Source organism: Oncorhynchus tshawytscha, linkage group LG01, assembly GCF_018296145.1.
Source record: "Oncorhynchus tshawytscha isolate Ot180627B linkage group LG01, Otsh_v2.0, whole genome shotgun sequence".
In the NCBI taxonomy this organism is placed as follows: domain Eukaryota; kingdom Metazoa; phylum Chordata; class Actinopteri; order Salmoniformes; family Salmonidae; genus Oncorhynchus; species Oncorhynchus tshawytscha.
Genome location: NC_056429.1, coordinates 11,485,785 through 11,503,533, shown reverse-complemented (window position 1 = coordinate 11,503,533; position 17,749 = coordinate 11,485,785). Strand labels below are relative to the sequence as shown.

At 44.5% G+C, this 17,749-nt stretch overlaps 1 protein-coding gene across 1 annotated transcript in view; it reads left to right on the top strand.

Moving 5' to 3' along the window:
- The first annotated feature begins 8,108 nt into the window (after positions 1–8,108).
- LOC112216781 (MOB kinase activator 2) overlaps positions 8,109–17,749 on the top strand; it is a 98,071-nt gene continuing 88,430 nt past the window's right edge. Inside the window, exon 1 of the mRNA XM_024377111.2 lies at positions 8,109–8,673. Coding sequence (XP_024232879.1) covers positions 8,657–8,673 — 17 coding nt within the window. The 5' untranslated portion in view covers positions 8,109–8,656. The remainder of the gene's footprint in view (positions 8,674–17,749) is intronic.

The following is a 17,749-nucleotide window of genomic DNA, read 5'->3' as shown; positions in this document are numbered from 1 at the left end:
TGGATCTGTCTGTGAACAATGACCTCCGAGGGATTAGAGTAACACTAACCATTAGTGGGGCACTTCCACTAACGCCAATGTCCCTTTGTGTAGCTAGCTGTTTATATGTCCCTTTGTGTAGCTAGCTGTTTATATGTCCCTTTGTGTAGCTAGCTGTTTATATGTTACATTGTGTAGCTAGCTGTTTATATGTTACATTGTGTAGCTAGCTGTTTATAGGTTACATTGTGTAGCTAGCTGTTTATATGTTACATTGTGTAGCTAGCTGTTTATATGTTACATTGTGTAGCTAGCTGTTTATATGTTACATTATGTAGCTAGCTGTTTATATGTTACATTGTGTAGCTAGCTGTTTATATGTTACATTGTGTAGCTAGCTGTTTATAGGTTACATTGTGTAGCTAGCTGTTTATATGTTACATTGTGTAGCTAGCTGTTTATATGTCCCTTTGTGTAGCTAGCTGTTTATATGTTACAATGTGTAGCTAGCTGTTTATATGTTACATTGTGTAGCTAGCTGTTTATAGGTTACATTGTGTAGCTAGCTGTTTATATGTTACATTGCCGAAATTCTAATAATGTCCTCCTCAGCCTTCCCCATAACCGACCCTGTTACAAGTAAGTACAGTTTATGTTTTGCAGCAAAATACTCTATTAAAACATGGTGTATTTGGTGTGACCTTTGACCTCTCTGTCCCTGACCTGTCCCAATGTTCACCTTGAGGGCAGGAGTCCTAACGCAGGTGAAATGTGACTGCAGCATCCTCTGTCCGCTGGGGTCGGACGATGGGATGGGGTCGGACGATGGGGTCGGCTGTAACTGCTACTCCCAGAGAGGAAACACAGAGCATCAGCTGGATGGTCAAGTGATTCTCCTCAGCACACACACACTGGCACACACACACACACTGGCACAAACACACACTGGCACACACACACACACACACTAGCACACACACACTGGCACACACACACACACACACACACACTGGCACACACACATACACTGGCACACATACACACACAGACAAACACACAAACTGGCACACACACACACACACAAACTGGCACACACACATACACTGGCACACACACACACACAGACAAACACACAAACTGGCACCCGTAGACACAAACAAATGCACACAAAAAAGATACACTCACGTGAACCCTCGCAGACAGTTGCGTGCACATACACACACACCTCTACTTTGCATCTATTGCGTATCTATTATTTATGCGGGAGTAATGTCAGGTTTTAATACCTGCTAATGGCTTTTAGACTGGCTATGAATAAATCATATCAGTCACGCCACAGCCACTACCTCACCTTCACTGCCTCTGTTGACGTGATCTATAGGTGTGTATGTGTGTGTGTGTGTGTGTGTGTGTGTGTGCGTGTCTGTGTATATGTGCGTGGGCATGTTGCCATTAGCTGTTCTCAAAATAGCAATAGGCTATGAGAAACAGAGGGGTTTGTGTCTTTAAGTGATGGTGCCTGGTAGAACCTTTTGGGTTGCCACACCGGCGGAACCTTTCCAGTTGAAAAAGGTTCCTCGAGGAACCCCTGTGTAAAGGTTCGAACCGGAACCTTTTTGTGATGGGAGGGGTTCAATTTTAAAAATTTCTATAATATATTGTAGAGTTGGTAGCCGATCAGATTGGAGGTGTGGCTTATTGGAGGCGTGGCTTTTGATATTTTTGGTCACCCATTAGCGTATATCATTCTTATTCATCATTTTAAGTGTATGCACTTCGAAGTTAAATGTGCCTTTAATATTTATGCATATTACATATTCTATATAATATTAACAATGATCCTTACATACAGTGACAACTATTCCAACTTCGGGATTTGCATAGGCTCTTGAGGAACTCATACACCTCTGTTAAAACTACAAAACTGTCAGTGTACAACCTTAATATGCGATGACAATACAACAGCAGGAATGACATTTACTCAAACGTGTGGCCCCCAAAAAAATCTATCGAAAACCCACGGCCCAACTAAGCCACGCCTCCACTTCAGTGTTCCTCCACGAACCTGTTAGTGCATTGAACCATTTAAGGTTCCTACAAGAATCCCCCAACTAATCTAAGGTGCAAATATGAACCACTGAGCAATGGTTCCTTGAGAAACTCCAGGGGTTCCTTGAGGATCTCCAGAGTTATTTGAGTCACCACAGTGCATGCTTGAGGTACATCTATTCCTTTAGCTCATCACCTGACTGAGATGTTGTAATAACCTCCAGGAACCTACAATGGTGTGTCTTCTATGATGTCACCCTGAGTTCCCTCGTCATCTCTGATGTCGCCTCCCAGAATAGGGGTGAGGTCTGAGGTCGCCTCGCAGAATAGGTCTGAGGGGTGAGGTCTGAAGTCGCCACCCAGAATAGGTCTGAGGGGTGAGGTCTGAGGTCGCCTCCCAGAATAGGTATGAGGGGTGAGGTCTGAGGTCGCCTCCCAGAATAGGTCTGAGGGGTGAGGTCTGAGGTTGACCTCCCAGAATAGGTATGAGGGGTGAGGTCTGAGGTTGCCTCCCAGAATAGGTCTGAGGGGTGATGTCTGAAGTCGCCACCCAGAATAGGTCTGAGGGGTGAGGTCTGAAGTTGACCTCCCAGAATAGGTATGAGGGGTGAGGTCTGAGGTCGCCTCCCAGAATAGGTCTGAGGGGTGATGTCTGAAGTCGCCTCCCAGAATAGGTCTGAGGGGTGAGGTCTGAGGTCGCCTCCCAGAATAGGTCTGAGGGGTGAGGTCTGAGGTCGCCTCCCAGAATAGGTCTGAGGGGTGAGGGGGTTGAGGAGTGCTCCCGTCAGCCAGGCTTAGAGCAGCAAGTTCGGGATTGGTGTGTATCAATCCTTGCTTGTTGTGTCGGTATCGACGGAGAGATATGTTTCAGGAAGTGACCTTGGCAGGCACAGACGGACAGATAGACCGAGGTGGACAGATAGAACCGGACGGACAGGGAGACAAACAGAAAGACCTGCCAGGACATAGTTCTGTCTCCTACGGTGTACCATGCTGGCACCATCAGCCCTGCTGCCCTGGCACTTGCGCCACCATGATAGTGTGTTCGATTCCCGGGACCACCCGTACGTAAAGGGGAAATGGGGATACTTAGTTGTCCAACTGAATGTGACTACTGCATTTAACCCAACCCCTCTGAATCAGAGAGGTGCGGGGGGCAGCCTTAATCGACATAAAAATGTATGCATGCATGACTGTAAGTCGCTTTGGATAAAAGTGTCTGCTAAATGGTATACTGTAGAAAGGTGACATATCTCCTGAAGGCCACATGGGAGCTTGCAGTGATTCAGATTTATATTTTTACATTATATGTGAATGTATAATACAAAAACATAAATGCAACATGCAGCAATTTCAAAGATTTTACTGAGTTCCAGTTCATACAAGGAAATCGGTCAATTTAAATAAATTCATTAGGTCCTAATCTATGGATTTCACATGACTGGGAAAACAGATATTTACCTGTTGGTTACAGATACCTTAAAAAAAGATAGGGGTGTGGATCAGAAAACCTGTCAGTATCTGGTGTGCAGCGCGACACAACTCTTTCGCATAGAGTTGATCGGGCTGTTCAATGATCAGGCGGTTCCTCTTCCATGGCTGTGCGAAGTTGCTGGATTATGGCGGGAACTGGAACATGCTGTCGTATATGTCGATCCAGAGCATCCCAAACATGCTCATTGGGTGACATGTCTGGTGAGTATAAAGGCCATGGAAGAACTGGGACATGTTCAGCTTCCAGGTATTGTGTACAGATCCTCGTGACATGGGGCCATGCAGTATCTTGCTGAAACATGAGGTGATTCAGATTGAGAAAACTTTAATATCCTAAGAGGCAATTCATCTTGCAGCAGTCATAAAACATATAACATCTAAAAATGTACAATAAATATCAAAGGATATTTACAAACAAATAGGCAGGGAAAGTAAAATGTCATAGTGCAAGTGCTCAGTGCAATTAGTACAAAATTTGTTAAGTTGCAGAATTACATTCGGAATAAAAGAGACCCTGGTCCTATTTTTTTAATTTTATACCTAAGGTAGTTTGTACCTGCGGCCAGAGAGAAGGAGCTGGAATTCAGGGTGGATGGGAAGAGTCAACCTCTATTTTATTGGCCTTATGGAGGTCTCTGCCCAGGTAGAGAGATGACAGTTCTTGCTGTTGCTGTCCTATGACTTTTCCGCATGTCCTGACTATCTTGCCCAACCTATTTGTCTGTGCAACCTTGATATTCCCAAACCAGCAGGTCAAGCAGTAGGACAGAATGCTCTCAATTAATGATTTATAAAAGAGAACCATGATGGTTAGATCAACATTAAAAAAGTACAGTTTCTGTAGGAAATACAGTCTCTGTTGGCCTTTCTTAAAAATAGCATCAGTACACTAATCCCTAGACAGCTCGTTGTTAATGACTAGCCAAAGGTATTTGTACTCCTCCACTATTTCAATGGGCTCACCTTTTATCAGTGATGGTGTGTGCACGGTAGTGTTCCTTCGAAGGTCAGTCACCATGCCCTTTTCTTTTGATGTATTTAATATTATATGGGATGACTCACACCAGACAGTAAAATCATTCAGAGCCGGTCCATGCTCAGTCTCATCCCCTTCGGGAAGACTAACCAAAGCAGTATCGACAGATTATTTGATCAGTTGGCGCCCTGGAAACCGGCTCCTGCAGCTGTTTGTATACAGTATGTATAGTATGTACAGTATGTATAGTACTGGTGAAAGAACACTGCCCTGTTGGGTTCCAACTGAAGTAGTGTGCACCTCAGAGAGTGTGTTGCCAACTCGTACCTGCTGAGACCTATCAGTTAGGAAGTTGGTGATCCATGTGATAAGCATAGCATCAAGTCCGAAGTCTCCTCTCAGTCTGTCTGGAGGACCAATGGATTGATTGTGTTAAATGCCGGGGAGAAATCTGCAAACGATACACACATTGGTTTTACTGCCCTCCAAATGCATGTACACCAGATGTAAGCGCGAAAGTATGGCATCATCTGTCCCTCTCTCTGACCAGTATGCAAATTGGAGGGGGTCAAAAGGGTGACAGGTGGTGTTGATGATGTATGTCTTGATCTTTTCAAGAGATTTAAACAAGCGAGAGGTCAGAGCGACAGGTCTGGAATCATTTGATGCAGACGGATGAGAGGTTTTTGGAACAGGTACAACAATAGATTTTTTCCCCATATGAATTTCCAATGTATCCAGGGACCGCTGAAAGAGAGAGCAGAAAACACTGGATGAATGGTAGTGGCAGATGAATGGCACGACAATGGACCTGTGTTGTGTGACAAAACTGCATATTTTAAAGTGGCCTGTTATTGTCCCCAGCACAAGGTGCACCTCTGTAATGATCATGCTGTTAATCAGCTTCTTGATATGCCACACCTGTCAGGTGGGTCGATTATCTTGGCAAAGGGGAAATGCTGACAAACAGGGATGTAAGTAAATTTGTGCACAAAATATGAGGGAAATAAGATTTTTGTGCATATGGAAAATGTATTGGCTCTTTTATCTCAGCTCATGAAACATGGGACCAACATAGCAGCACCCACTCGTAGCACACACTCCAGCAGGTATATCTCACTGGTCACCCCCAAAGCCAATTCCTCCTTTGGTCGTCTTTCCTTCCAGTTCTCTGCTGCCAATGACTGGAACGAACTGCAAAAATCTTTGAAGTTGGAGACTCATATCTCCCTCACTAGCTTTAAGCACCAGCTGTCAGAGCAGCTCACAGATCACTGCACCTGTACATAGCCCATCTGTAAACAGACCATCTATCTACCTACCTCATCCCCATACAGTATTTATTTATCTTGCTCCTTTGCACCCCAGAATCTTTACTTACACATTCATCTAATGCACATCTACCATGCCAGTGTTTCAATTGCTATATTGTAATTACTCCGCCATCATGGCCTATTTATTGCCTTAACTCCCTTATTTTACCTCATTTGCACTCACTGTATATAGACATTTTGTTTTCTTTTGTTCCGCTGTATTATTGACTATGTTTTGTTTATTCCATGTGTAACTCTGTGTTGTTGTATGTGTCGAACTGCTTTGCTTTATCTTGACCAGGTCGCAGTTGCAAATGATAACTTGTTCTCAACTAGCCTACCTGGTTAAATAAAGGTAAAATAAAATAAATGTAAAAAAAAGAAGTTTTTTAAATGTTGTGTTTATATTTTTGTTTAGTATATAAGCATTACCCAATATCACAAACAACGGTTACCTCTTACATGAGGAATATGCACACCTTTGTTAGATGGAAAAGGTGGCCTCAAGTCACAGAAATCCCTGCAGTAGTTACTCTCTCATTCAGTGGACATGAACCAATGCCAATAACAAACAAATATCCCACAGTGCTCTCAAGTGGTCAATTGTGGTATTACAAACGTTCTGAGAACATTCCACAAGCCACCCTGTCAATCACCGCTCTGCCTCTCATAGAGCTGATTGGAGCTCAGTCAGCCAATCCCCTGACTGCCTACTGTTGGTCTCAACCTGTGTTCAGCCATTATTATTAAGAAGGGGGAGAAGGAGGGAAGTGGGGTGTGGGGAGAGATGGGGGGATATGGGGGATACTGATGAGACTGCAACCATAAGTCCAGCTCTGACCTGGCTCTTGAGAGAAGGCAGGCTATGTGCCCACTGTCCATAAAATTAGGTAGAAACTGAGCTACACTTCCTAACCTCCTGCCAAATGTATGAACATATTAGAGACATTTTTTTCCCCAAAGATCACTGAGACCCATAAAGAATTTGGAAACAAATAAAACATTGATAAACTCTCATATCTTTTAGGAAAAATACAGCAGTGTGCAATCTTAGCAGCAAGATTTTAGAAAGGGGCAACCAGTGGTGCACAAACAACATTGTAAATACAGCCCATATTTATCTGTTTATTTAGTTTCCCATGTTCCAACTACTTGCACATTGTTACAACACTGTACATAGGCAATAATATAACATTTGAAATGTCTATATTTTTTGTGTAATGTTTACTAATGTTTCCCTTTTTTATTTCCAATTGGTTTCAAATCAAATTGTATTGGTCATTTACACATGGTTAGCAGATGTTATTGCGAGTGTAGCGAAATGCTTATGCTTTTAGTATTTTACGTCATGCCACTAAGGCGAATTGATTTGAATTGAATTGAATTGAGAGAGAGAGAGAGAGAGAGGGAGGGAAGGAGAGAGAGAGAGGGGCATGGAAGGAGAGAGAGGCAGAGAGAGAGAGAGCAAGAGAGAGAGAGAGAGGGAGGGAAGGAGATGGAGAGAGAGTGTGAGCCTGAGAGAGAGAGGGGCATGGAAGGAGAGAGCGAGAGACACAGAGAGAGAGAGAGTGTGAGCCTGAGAGAGAGGGGGCATGGAGGAAGGAGAGAACGAGAGACACAGAGAGAGAGAGTGTGAGCCTGAGAGAGAGAGGGGCATGGAGGAAGGAGAGAGCGAGAGACAGAGAGAGAGAGCGTGAGCCTGAGAGAGGGGGCATGGAGGAAGGAGAGAGCGAGAGACACAGAGAGAGAGAGTGTGAGCCTGAGAGAGAGAGGGGCATGGAGGAAGGAGAGAGCGAGAGACAGAGAGAGAGAGCGTGAGCCTGAGAGAGAGGGGGCATGGATGGAAGGAGAGAGCGAGAGACACAGAGAGAGAGAGCGTGAGCCTGAGAGAGAGAGGGGCATGGAGAAGGAGAGAGGGGCATGGAGACAGAGAGAGAGAGCGTGAGCCTGAGAGAGAGAGGGGCATGGAAGGAGAGAGCGAGAGACACAGAGAGAGAGAGGGAGAGAGAGAGAGAGAGAGAGAGAGAGAGAGAGAGAGACAATTGTCACACATGAACAATGCATAATGCAATACCTCCTAACTAGCTGCAATGAATGGGATGACTGCATGAAATACAGTTGTTGATATGCCATACTATTAAAGCTACATTCGATTTATTTTGTTGCATGCATGACTGAAAGGGAATTTTAAGGAAGATGGGTCTTCTTTGAACTACATATCGCATCTATTTTCATTGGTTGTGACGAAACACAACGCATACGCATTGGAGGGGGTTGGTCGGATCTGTGTTTACTTCCGGATTTCGTTCGCAGCAGCAGCTGAAGACCGCTGTAGCTAGCGGTTTGAGCTGCATAGTAATTTTCCTGCAATTTAGCATTCATGACAGAGTGTAGCTAGCTAGCTAGACAAGCGGCGTCCCAAGACAAGATTCGGTTCATTCAGTCGGCGAATGACATTGGGTACGCTAGCGGACGGCGACATAAAAACCGAAGCTACGAGATACCTCGCTGACCGGAAAGTGGACCGAGACCGTTGCCCGCTCTCCTCCACTCGTCTCCGAGCTCAAAGTCACTCAATGCTGCGCTCCTCTCGCTCGCCCTCGGCGCAGCACCTCGGCTCCGACTAACGAGATAGTTGTTCATGTTCTTGTTGTTATCTCAGGTTCAAAACAAGGACACCAGCGATACGTTTTTGACATTTGACGACCAAATTAGGGACCGAGAGACACCGATCCACGGAGAGAGACGGGTCGGGACCAGGTGGTGAAGCGAGGGTTGGCCGGATAAAGTAGGGGGTCGCCTCCAACCCTTGCTGGTGGATTTATTCCTAGATACAAGCATCACCATGGATTGGTTAATGGGGTGAGTACAGCTACCGCTTTCCAGCTGTCACGTTGACAGCACATAGCTAACGTTACCAGTTAATAATCCATTTTTGTGGCCGGTGATATTTGACAACAAATCAGAGGTTTACTGTATCAGAACATGTACTATGAACAAGACTACCACTGAAAATTAGTTCACTTTCCTCTAGATGGCTAGTTAGCTTGCCAAGTAGAGATCATTATGCAATCTTCTCATTTTTAGGAAACAACGGTAACGTTAACCTGCGGGCGGAGCATCCCGTGGCCTGTGTAGCACAGCCAGCGGCCCAGATTAGGTCCTGAAAATGTATTGTTACACACTAGTTTATTTTTAGGCAGATTTATTTAGCTAGCAACCTAGCCGTGTTCTGTGTAACGTTATTTCCCTCGCAAGGTGCGTTGTTTGATTAACATTTTGAACAGGTTTCAAGTAGCTAGCTAGTTTATTAGCTATTTATCCAGCTAGCTACGCTACGTTGGCTTGGTATTTACTGTAAATTGGACAGCTAACAAGCTAGCTGGAGGGCTAGCTGGCTGACAGCACACAGGCCCGGTGACTTCTGCGGATGATGATACTTTTTCGAGTCTAAAATACATGTTATATCTACAGTGTAGCAGATGTTCATTTCAGAGGTTATCATCACAGTGTAGTTTGTGCAGATCAATTGTGTTGAAATGCAAGTGTGTGGTTTTGGTGGTGACATCATGCGAGTTGACACCTTTCGAGCCGTGTATGCGATGCTGACCTGTCACTTTATTTTTGTTTGACACTTCCGTTTTAGGAGTCCTAAATCTGAAAATCCAATTCCAGTTTTTCCATCATGACATTGCAAGACAAGTGTATTCTCTCATTTGCCTTAGTTTTGTTTATTGACCACAGATTTGTTTCATGACTTAGTTGCACACTATTTACAATGCAAACTCCGGTGAATCAGGCATGGGTAGAGTCTTAATTCATATTTGCGTGCAAAGAGAGGAGAGTAATGAAAATGTAATCGACAACTTTGCATTGGCATGATAAGCCCAGGACATATCTGTCTGTTATTTGTGTGTCCATGTGTGTGCTTATGGAGAGATCAATGCTCCTTCTTCATAAAGACACACATCTCCTGTCTGTCTCTGTCTGTCTTTGTCTGTCTCTGTTTGTGTGCTCCTGGGCCACCACTGATATCATCTCCCAGCAAGGATCTAGAACACAACACAGTGACAGAACATAACACAGTGACAGAACATAACACTTCCTTTGTCTACCCGGCAGCGGTGTCACGGCAGGATTTAAGTCCCCACTGAAAGGTGTGCCGCTGTCAGTGTGAGGGAGGGTAGAGGAAGGGGTGGAGGCCTGCTGTTTGGCTGGTTCTCCTCAACATGACATTCTGGCTGAAGAGGTAACAACAATGTAATCATGGCCTCATTGGAACTGCTGCCAAAATATGAACCAGGCACCAGCTACAACAAATAGTTTTTATCTGGCATTCGTTGTCTGACTTCTGGTTGATGTGGTGGTGTTGACAGGTCTCATGTTCTCATTTTTCATCTGTGAAAAATAAATATTATCTTTCTCCATATCCTCTGCCTCTCTCTCTTTGCCTCTCCCTCTCTGCCTTCAGACTGTTTTTTTCACCCTTCAGTTTGTGCTTTCAGACCTGAACTGGTTGATATGTCTGTAATTCATGTTTAAGTGCAGCATTGTTTAGCCTTGCAGACAGGGAGGATCAGACAGAGAGCAATTGTAGTCTACTACACAGCACAAACTTAACCTTATGTACCTTTTATCAGCTACTGTTCAGGTCAATGAAGTTATGACTCTGTCATCTACCCACTTCATGAAGGCGTTGACAAAAAGCACAATGCCCAGCTGGACAAAGGAAGATGTGGCCCATATTCTGCTGCTCTCGTGTGTGTGTGTGTGTGTGTGTGTGTGTAAATATGAATATATATATATACACACAGTGGGCAAAAAAGTATTTAGTCAGCCACCAATTGTGCAAGTTCTCCCACTTAAAAAGATGAGAGAGGCCTGTAATTTTCATCATAGGTACACTTCAACTATGACAGACAAAATGAGAAAAAAAAAATCCGTATTTTTAATGAATTTATTTGCAAATTATGGTGGAAAATAAGTATTTGGTCAAAAATGGTCAAAATACTTTGTTATATACCCTTTGTTGGCAATGACAGAGGTCAAACGTTTTCTGTAAGTCTTCACAAGATTTTCACACACTGTTGCTGGTATTTTGGCCCATTCCTCCATGCAGATCTCCTCTAGAGCAGTGATGTTTTGGGGCTGTTGCTGGGCAACACAGACTTTCAACTCCCTCCAAAGATGTTCTATGGGGTTGAGATCTGGAGACTGGCTAGGCCACTCCAGGACCTTGAAATGCTTCTTACGAAGCTACTCCTTCGTTGCCCGGGCGGTGTGTTTGGGATCATTGTCATGCTGAAAGACCCAGCCACGTTTCATCTTCAATGCCCTTGCTGATGGAAGAAGGTTTTCACTCGAAATATCACGATACATGGCCCCATTCATTCTTTCCTTTACACGGATCAGTCGCCCTGGTCCCTTTGCAGAAAAACAGCCCAAAAGCATGATGTTTCCACCACCATGCTTCACAGTAAGTTCTTTGGATGCAACTCAGCATTCTTTGTCCTCCAAACATGACGAGTTGAGTTTTTACCAAAAATGTATATTTTGGTTTCATCTGACCATATGACATTCTCCCAATCTTCTTCTGGATCATCCAAATGCTCTCTAGCAAACTTCAGACGGGCCTGGACATGTACTGGCTTAAGCAGGGGGACATGACTGGCACTGCAGGATTTGAGTCCCTGGCGGCGTAGTGTGTTACTGATGGTAGGCTCTGTTACTTTGGTCCCAGCTCTCTGCAGGTCATTCACTAGGTCCCCCCGTGTAGTTCTGGGATTTTTGCTCACCGTTCTTGTGATCATTTTGACCCCACGAGGTGAGATCTTGCGTGGAGCCCCAGATCGAGGGAGATTATCAGTGGTCTTGTATGTCTTCCATTACCTAATAATTGCTCCCACAGTTGATTTCTTCAAGCCAAGCTGCTTACCTATTGCAGATTCAGTCTTCCCAGCCTGGTGCAGGTCTACAATTTTGCTTCTGGTGTCCTTTGACAGCTCTTTGGTCTTGGCCATAGTGGAGTTTGGGGTGTTTCTGTTTGAGGTTGTGGACAGGTGTCTTTTATACTGATAACAAGTTCAAACAGGTGTCATTAATACAGGTAACGAGTGGAGGACAGAGGAGCCTCTTAAAGAAGACGTTACAGGTCTTTGAGAGCCAGAAATCTTGCTTGTTTGTAGGTGACCAAATACTTATTTTCCACCATAATTTGCAAATAAATTCATAAAAATCCTACAATGTGATCTTCTGGATTTCTTTTCTCATTTTGTCTGTCATAGTTGATGTGTACCTATGATGAAAATTACAGGCCTCTCATCTTTTTAAGTGGGAGAACTTGCACAATTGGTGGCTGACTAAATACTTTTTTGCCCCACTGTATATGTACTGCGTCGATGTGCAGGGGTACGAGGTAATAACTTGGCTTTATACAAGGGGTACCAGTACTGCGTCGATGTGCAGGGGTATGAGGTAATAACTTGGCTTTATACAAGGGGTACCAGTACTGCGTTGATGTGCAGGGGTACGAGGTAATAACTTGGCTTTATACAAGGGGTACCAGTACTGCGTCGATGTGCAGGGGTACGAGGTAATAACTTGTCTATATACAAGGGGTACCAGTACTGCGTCGATGTGCAGGGGTACGAGGTAATAACTTGGCTTTATACAAGGAGTACCAGTACTACGTCGATGTGCAGGGGTACGAGGTAATAACTTGTCTATATACAAGGAGTCCCGTTACTGCGTCGATGTGCAGGGGTACGAGGTAATTGAGGTAGATATGTACATATAACTAGGAATAAAGTGACAGATAATTAACAGTAGATGCAGCGTGTGTGATGAGTCAGAAAAGAGAGTCCGGTTAGCTATTTGGTTAACTAACGATTGAACTAACTATTTAACAGACTTATGGCTTGGGGGTGGAAGCTGATCAGGATCCTTTTGGTTCAAGACTTGGTGCATCCATACTGCTTGCCATGTGGTTGCAGAGAGAACAATCTATGAATTGGGTGACTGGAGTCTTTGACATTTTTTGGGCCTTCCTCTGACATTGTCTGGTATAAAGGTCCTGGATGGCAGGGAGCTCCGCCCCAGTGATTTACTGGGCCATACGTACTACCCTCTGTGGCACCTTGCAGTCGGAAGCCAAGCAGCTGCCATACCAAGTGGTGATGTAGCCAGTCAAGATGCTCTCTGGTGCAGCTTTAGAACTTTTTGAGGATCTGAGGGCCAATGACAAATATTTTCAGCCTCCTGAGGGGGAAGAGGTTTGTGAAGAGGTGTTGTTGTGCCCTCCACGACTGTGACCCACTCCACTTCAGCTCTATCGATGTGAATGGGGGCGTGCTCGGCCCTTCGTTTCCTGTAGTTCGTGATCAGCTCCTTTGTCTTTCTGACGTTGAGGGAGGGGTTGTTGTCCTGACATCACACTGCCAGGTCTATGACCTCCTCCCTATAGGCTGTCTCTTCATCGTTGGTGATCAGGCCTACCACCATCATGTCATCGGCAAACATAACGATGGTATTGGAGTCGTGGGTGAACAGGGAGTACAGGAGGGAACTAAGCACGCCCCACTGAGGGGCCCCCGTGTTGAGGATCAGCGTGGCGGATGTGTTGTTGCCTACCCTGACCACCTTGGGGTGCCCCGTCAGGAAGTCCAGGATCCAGTTGCAGAGGGAGGTGTTCAGACCCAGGGTTCCTAGCTTAGTGATGAGCTTGTGGGCACTATGATGTTGAATGCTGAACAGCATTCTCACGTAGGTGTTCCTTTTGTCCAAGTGAGAATGGGCAGTGTGGAGTGCAATAGAGATTGCATAATCTGTGGATCTGTTGGGGTGGTAAGTGAATTGGAGTGAGTGTCTGGGATTATGGCGAATTGGAGTGGGTGTCAGGGTGTCTGGGATTATGGTGTTGATATGAGCCATGACCCGCCTTTCAAAGCATAGCAGCAGATGTGAGTGCTACAGGGCGAGATTCATTTAGACAGGTTACCTTGGCATTCTTAGGCACAGGGACTATGGTGGTCTGCTTGAAACATGTAGGTGTGACAGACTGTGTCAGGTTGAAAATGTCAGTGAAGACACTTGCCAGCTGGTCAGCGCATGCTCTGAGTACGTGTCCTGGTAATCCATCTGGCCCTGCGTCCTTATGAATGTTGACCTGTTTAAAGGTCTTACTCGCAACGGAGAGCGTGATCACACAGTCGTCCCGAACAGCTGGTGCTCTACGCATGTTTCAGTGTTGCTTGCCTTGATGCGAGTATAGAAGGCATTTAGCTCATCTGGTAGCTTGCGTTACTGGGCAGCTCATGGCTGGATTTCCCTGTGTAATCCGTTGTAGTTTGCAAACCCTCCCACATCCGATGAGCGTCAGTGCCGGTGTAGTACAATTCGATCTTAGTCCTGTATTGATGCTTTACCTGTGTGATGGTTCGTTGACAGGCGCAGTGGGATTTCTTATAAGCGTCCGGGTTAGTGTCCCGCTCCTTGAAAGCGGCAGCTCTAGCCGTTTGCTCAGTATGAATGTTGCCTGTAATCCATGGCTTCTGGTTGGGATATGTACTTACGGTCACTGTATGGATGATGTCATCGATGCACTTATTAATGAAGTAGGTTTACTGATGTGGTAAACTCCTCAATACCATCGGATGACTCCCGAAACAACATATTCTCGTCGGTGCTAGCAAAACAGCCCTGTAGCTTAGAGATGCTCTCGTTGTTATGATGGAGGGATTAAAAACTTAATGATGGAGGGAAAAAGAGCGTGATATGAGAACCCCTAATGGGGGAGAGATGAAGTGATAAAGAAAAGGTTGACAGGACCATGACAAAATGGATAGATATAAGACGATATGGGAGTTGTTGATAGGTGAAAGCTGGAGTGAGTAAAGCTGAGCTTGTCCACCAGGTCATTGATTGGTGCAGTAATAAATGCCAGAGCTAATAGGTCACTTTGATGTGTCGTGGTCGGAATGATGATGTCAAAGACAACGTGTGTGTGTGTGTGTGCAGTGGTGTAGTAAAAATACTTAAGTACTACTTAAGTAGGTTTTTGGGGCATCTGTACTTTACTATTTATATTTTTGTCAACTTACTTACTTTCACTTCACTACATTAATAAAGAAAACTCTGTACTTTTTACGCCGTACATATTCCCTGACACCCAAAGGTACTCGTTATATCTTGAATGCCTAGCAGGACAGGAAAATGGTCTAATTCACACACTTATCAAGAGAACATCCCTGGTCATCCCTACTGCCTAGGATCTGGCTGACCCACTAAACACATGCTTCGTTTGTAAATTATGTCTAAGTGTGGGTGCGTGCCCCTGGCTATCTGTAAATAAAAAAAAAAAAAAAAAAATGGTACTGTCTGGTTTGCTTAGTATAAAGAATTTGAAATTATTTCTATTTTTGATACTTAAGTATATTTAAAACCAAATACTTTTAGACTTTTACTCAAGTAGTATTTTACTGGTTGACTTTTACTTGAGTAATTTTCTATGAAGGTATCTTTACTTTTATTTAAGTATGACAATTGGGGTACTTTTTCCACCACTGTGTGTGTCCATCTAGGCATTGTGCAACGGCTTGTTGTCGGACATTCACAAGGTTGGTAGATGATCGGGGTGTCATTGTGTTTTTGCGTATTCTTGTGTATGTTGGTCCCATGACTGAATGTACCCCTTTGAAATGGACAGGTGTTTAATCCCTCATGCATTACCAATCCATCATTGAAAAGCATGAGGGAGGGAGCGAGAGAGAAAAATGACTCCTAAATGGTGTTAACTTTAGGGTGCATGACCTGAACAATGGCTTTCAAGTAAAATTGTATTGGTCGCGTACACATTTTGCAGATGATATCAGTGCAGCGAAATGCTTATGTTTCTAGCTCCAACAGTGATACCAAACTAAACAATACACACATCCCCAAAATATTAATTAATAAATCAAGAAATATAAGAACGAACAATGTCACAGTCCGAAATATCAATATATATGTATATGATGGCTTGTATAGACAGTGTGGACAGTATATGAATAGGAAAGGTGTGTACAGTAGTAGTTATATAGGATGAGACTTGACTAGAATACATTATATACATATGAAGTGGGTAAAACAGTATGTAAACATTATTAAAGTGGCCAGTGTTAAATGACTGTGTACATAGGGCAGCAGTCCCTAAGGGGCAGGGGAGAGTACCAGGTGGTAGCCGGCTAGGAACAGTTACTAAGTTCAGGGCATTGTACCAGGTGGTAGCCGGCTAGGAACAGTTACTAAGTTCAGGGCATTGTACCAGGTGGTAGCCAGCTAGGAACAGTTACTAAGTTCAGGGCATTGTACCAGGTGGTAGCCAGCTAGGAACAGTTACTAAGTTCAGGGCATTGTACCGGGTGGTAGCTAGGAATAGTTACTAAGCTAGGAATAGTTACTAAGTTCAGGGCATTGTACCGGGTGTACTGAACAGTTACTAAGTTCAGGGATACCGGGTGGTAGGCTAGGAACAGTTACTAAGTTCAGGGCATTAGGAACAGTTACTAAGTTCAGGGCATTGTACTGGGTGTATGCCGGCTAGGAACAGTTACTAAGTTCAGGGCATTGTACTGGGTGGATGCCGGCTAGTGGCGACTATTTAAGTCTGATGGCCTGGAGATATATAAGCTGTTTTTCAGTCTCTCTTTCCCAGCTTTGATGCACCTGTATGGTCTCTGCCTGCTAGATGGTAGCGGGGTGAAAAGGCTGTGGCTCGGGTAGTTGAGGTTCTTGATGATCTTCTTAGCCTTCCTTTGACTTCCGGGTGCTGGATATGTCCTGGAGGGCAGGCAGTGGACCCCCAGTGATACGTTGGGCTGGCTGCACCACCCTCTGGAGAGCCCGGAGATTGTGGACTGTGCAGTTGTTTTATCAGGCGGTGAAACAGCCCGGCAGGATGCACTTAGTGGTGCGTCTGTCTTTATTTGAGTAGGTAAGTGGATGGAAATGATTCAAACACAGACTAGATATTTTCCAATACCGACATCAGCCTGTGGCAGACACACATGGAGACAGTTCTTGTCTCCATAGGCTCTGTAGAACATGGGAACAATGCTCCTGATAACATCAAATATTTCACAAACTCAGCCACATGAATAGGCATCATATGTTGAAAGGTTTGATTTGGAATCTGACTGGGCTAGCACATGCTTACCCTTCGTGGTTAGATTGGAGTCATGTGAGACTGGATAACCAGCGGGCGACCATGTGCTTCTGGAGGCGAGCTGTACACCTAATAATAACGACGATGATGATGATGATGATGATGATGCTGCTGCTGATGAGTCACATGACCTCTGGCCAATGGGCAGCTGAAATGACTGGAGGGGAGATTCATAGAGCTAAATATAAACTCACATTACACACAGGGCCGGGTCTGGTTATTTATTAAAGCATCGTCACTCACACCATAGTTACACAGCCAAATGTTGTGTGTGCGTGTGTGTTTCATTGTCTGTGTATACAGTATGTGTGTGTTTTAGAAATACACTACATGACCAGTATGTGGACACCTACTTGTTAAACATCTCATTCCAAAATCATGGGCATTAATATGGAGTTGGTCCCCCTTTGCTTCTACTCTTCTGGGAAGACACTGCTGGAGACTTGCTTCCATTCAGCCACAAGAGCATTAGTGAGGTCGGTCACTGATGTTGGCCGATTAGGCCTGGCTCGCAGTTGGCGTTCCAATTCATCGCAAAGGTGTTCGATGGATTGTAGGTCAGGGCTCTGTGCAGGCCAGTCAAGTTCTTCCACACCGATCTCAACAAACCATTTCTGTATGGACCTCACTTTGTGCACAAGGACATTGCCATGCTGAAACAGAAAGGGCCTTCCTCAAACTGTTGCCACAAATTTGGAAACACAGAATCGTCTAGAATGTAATTTTATGCTGTAGCGT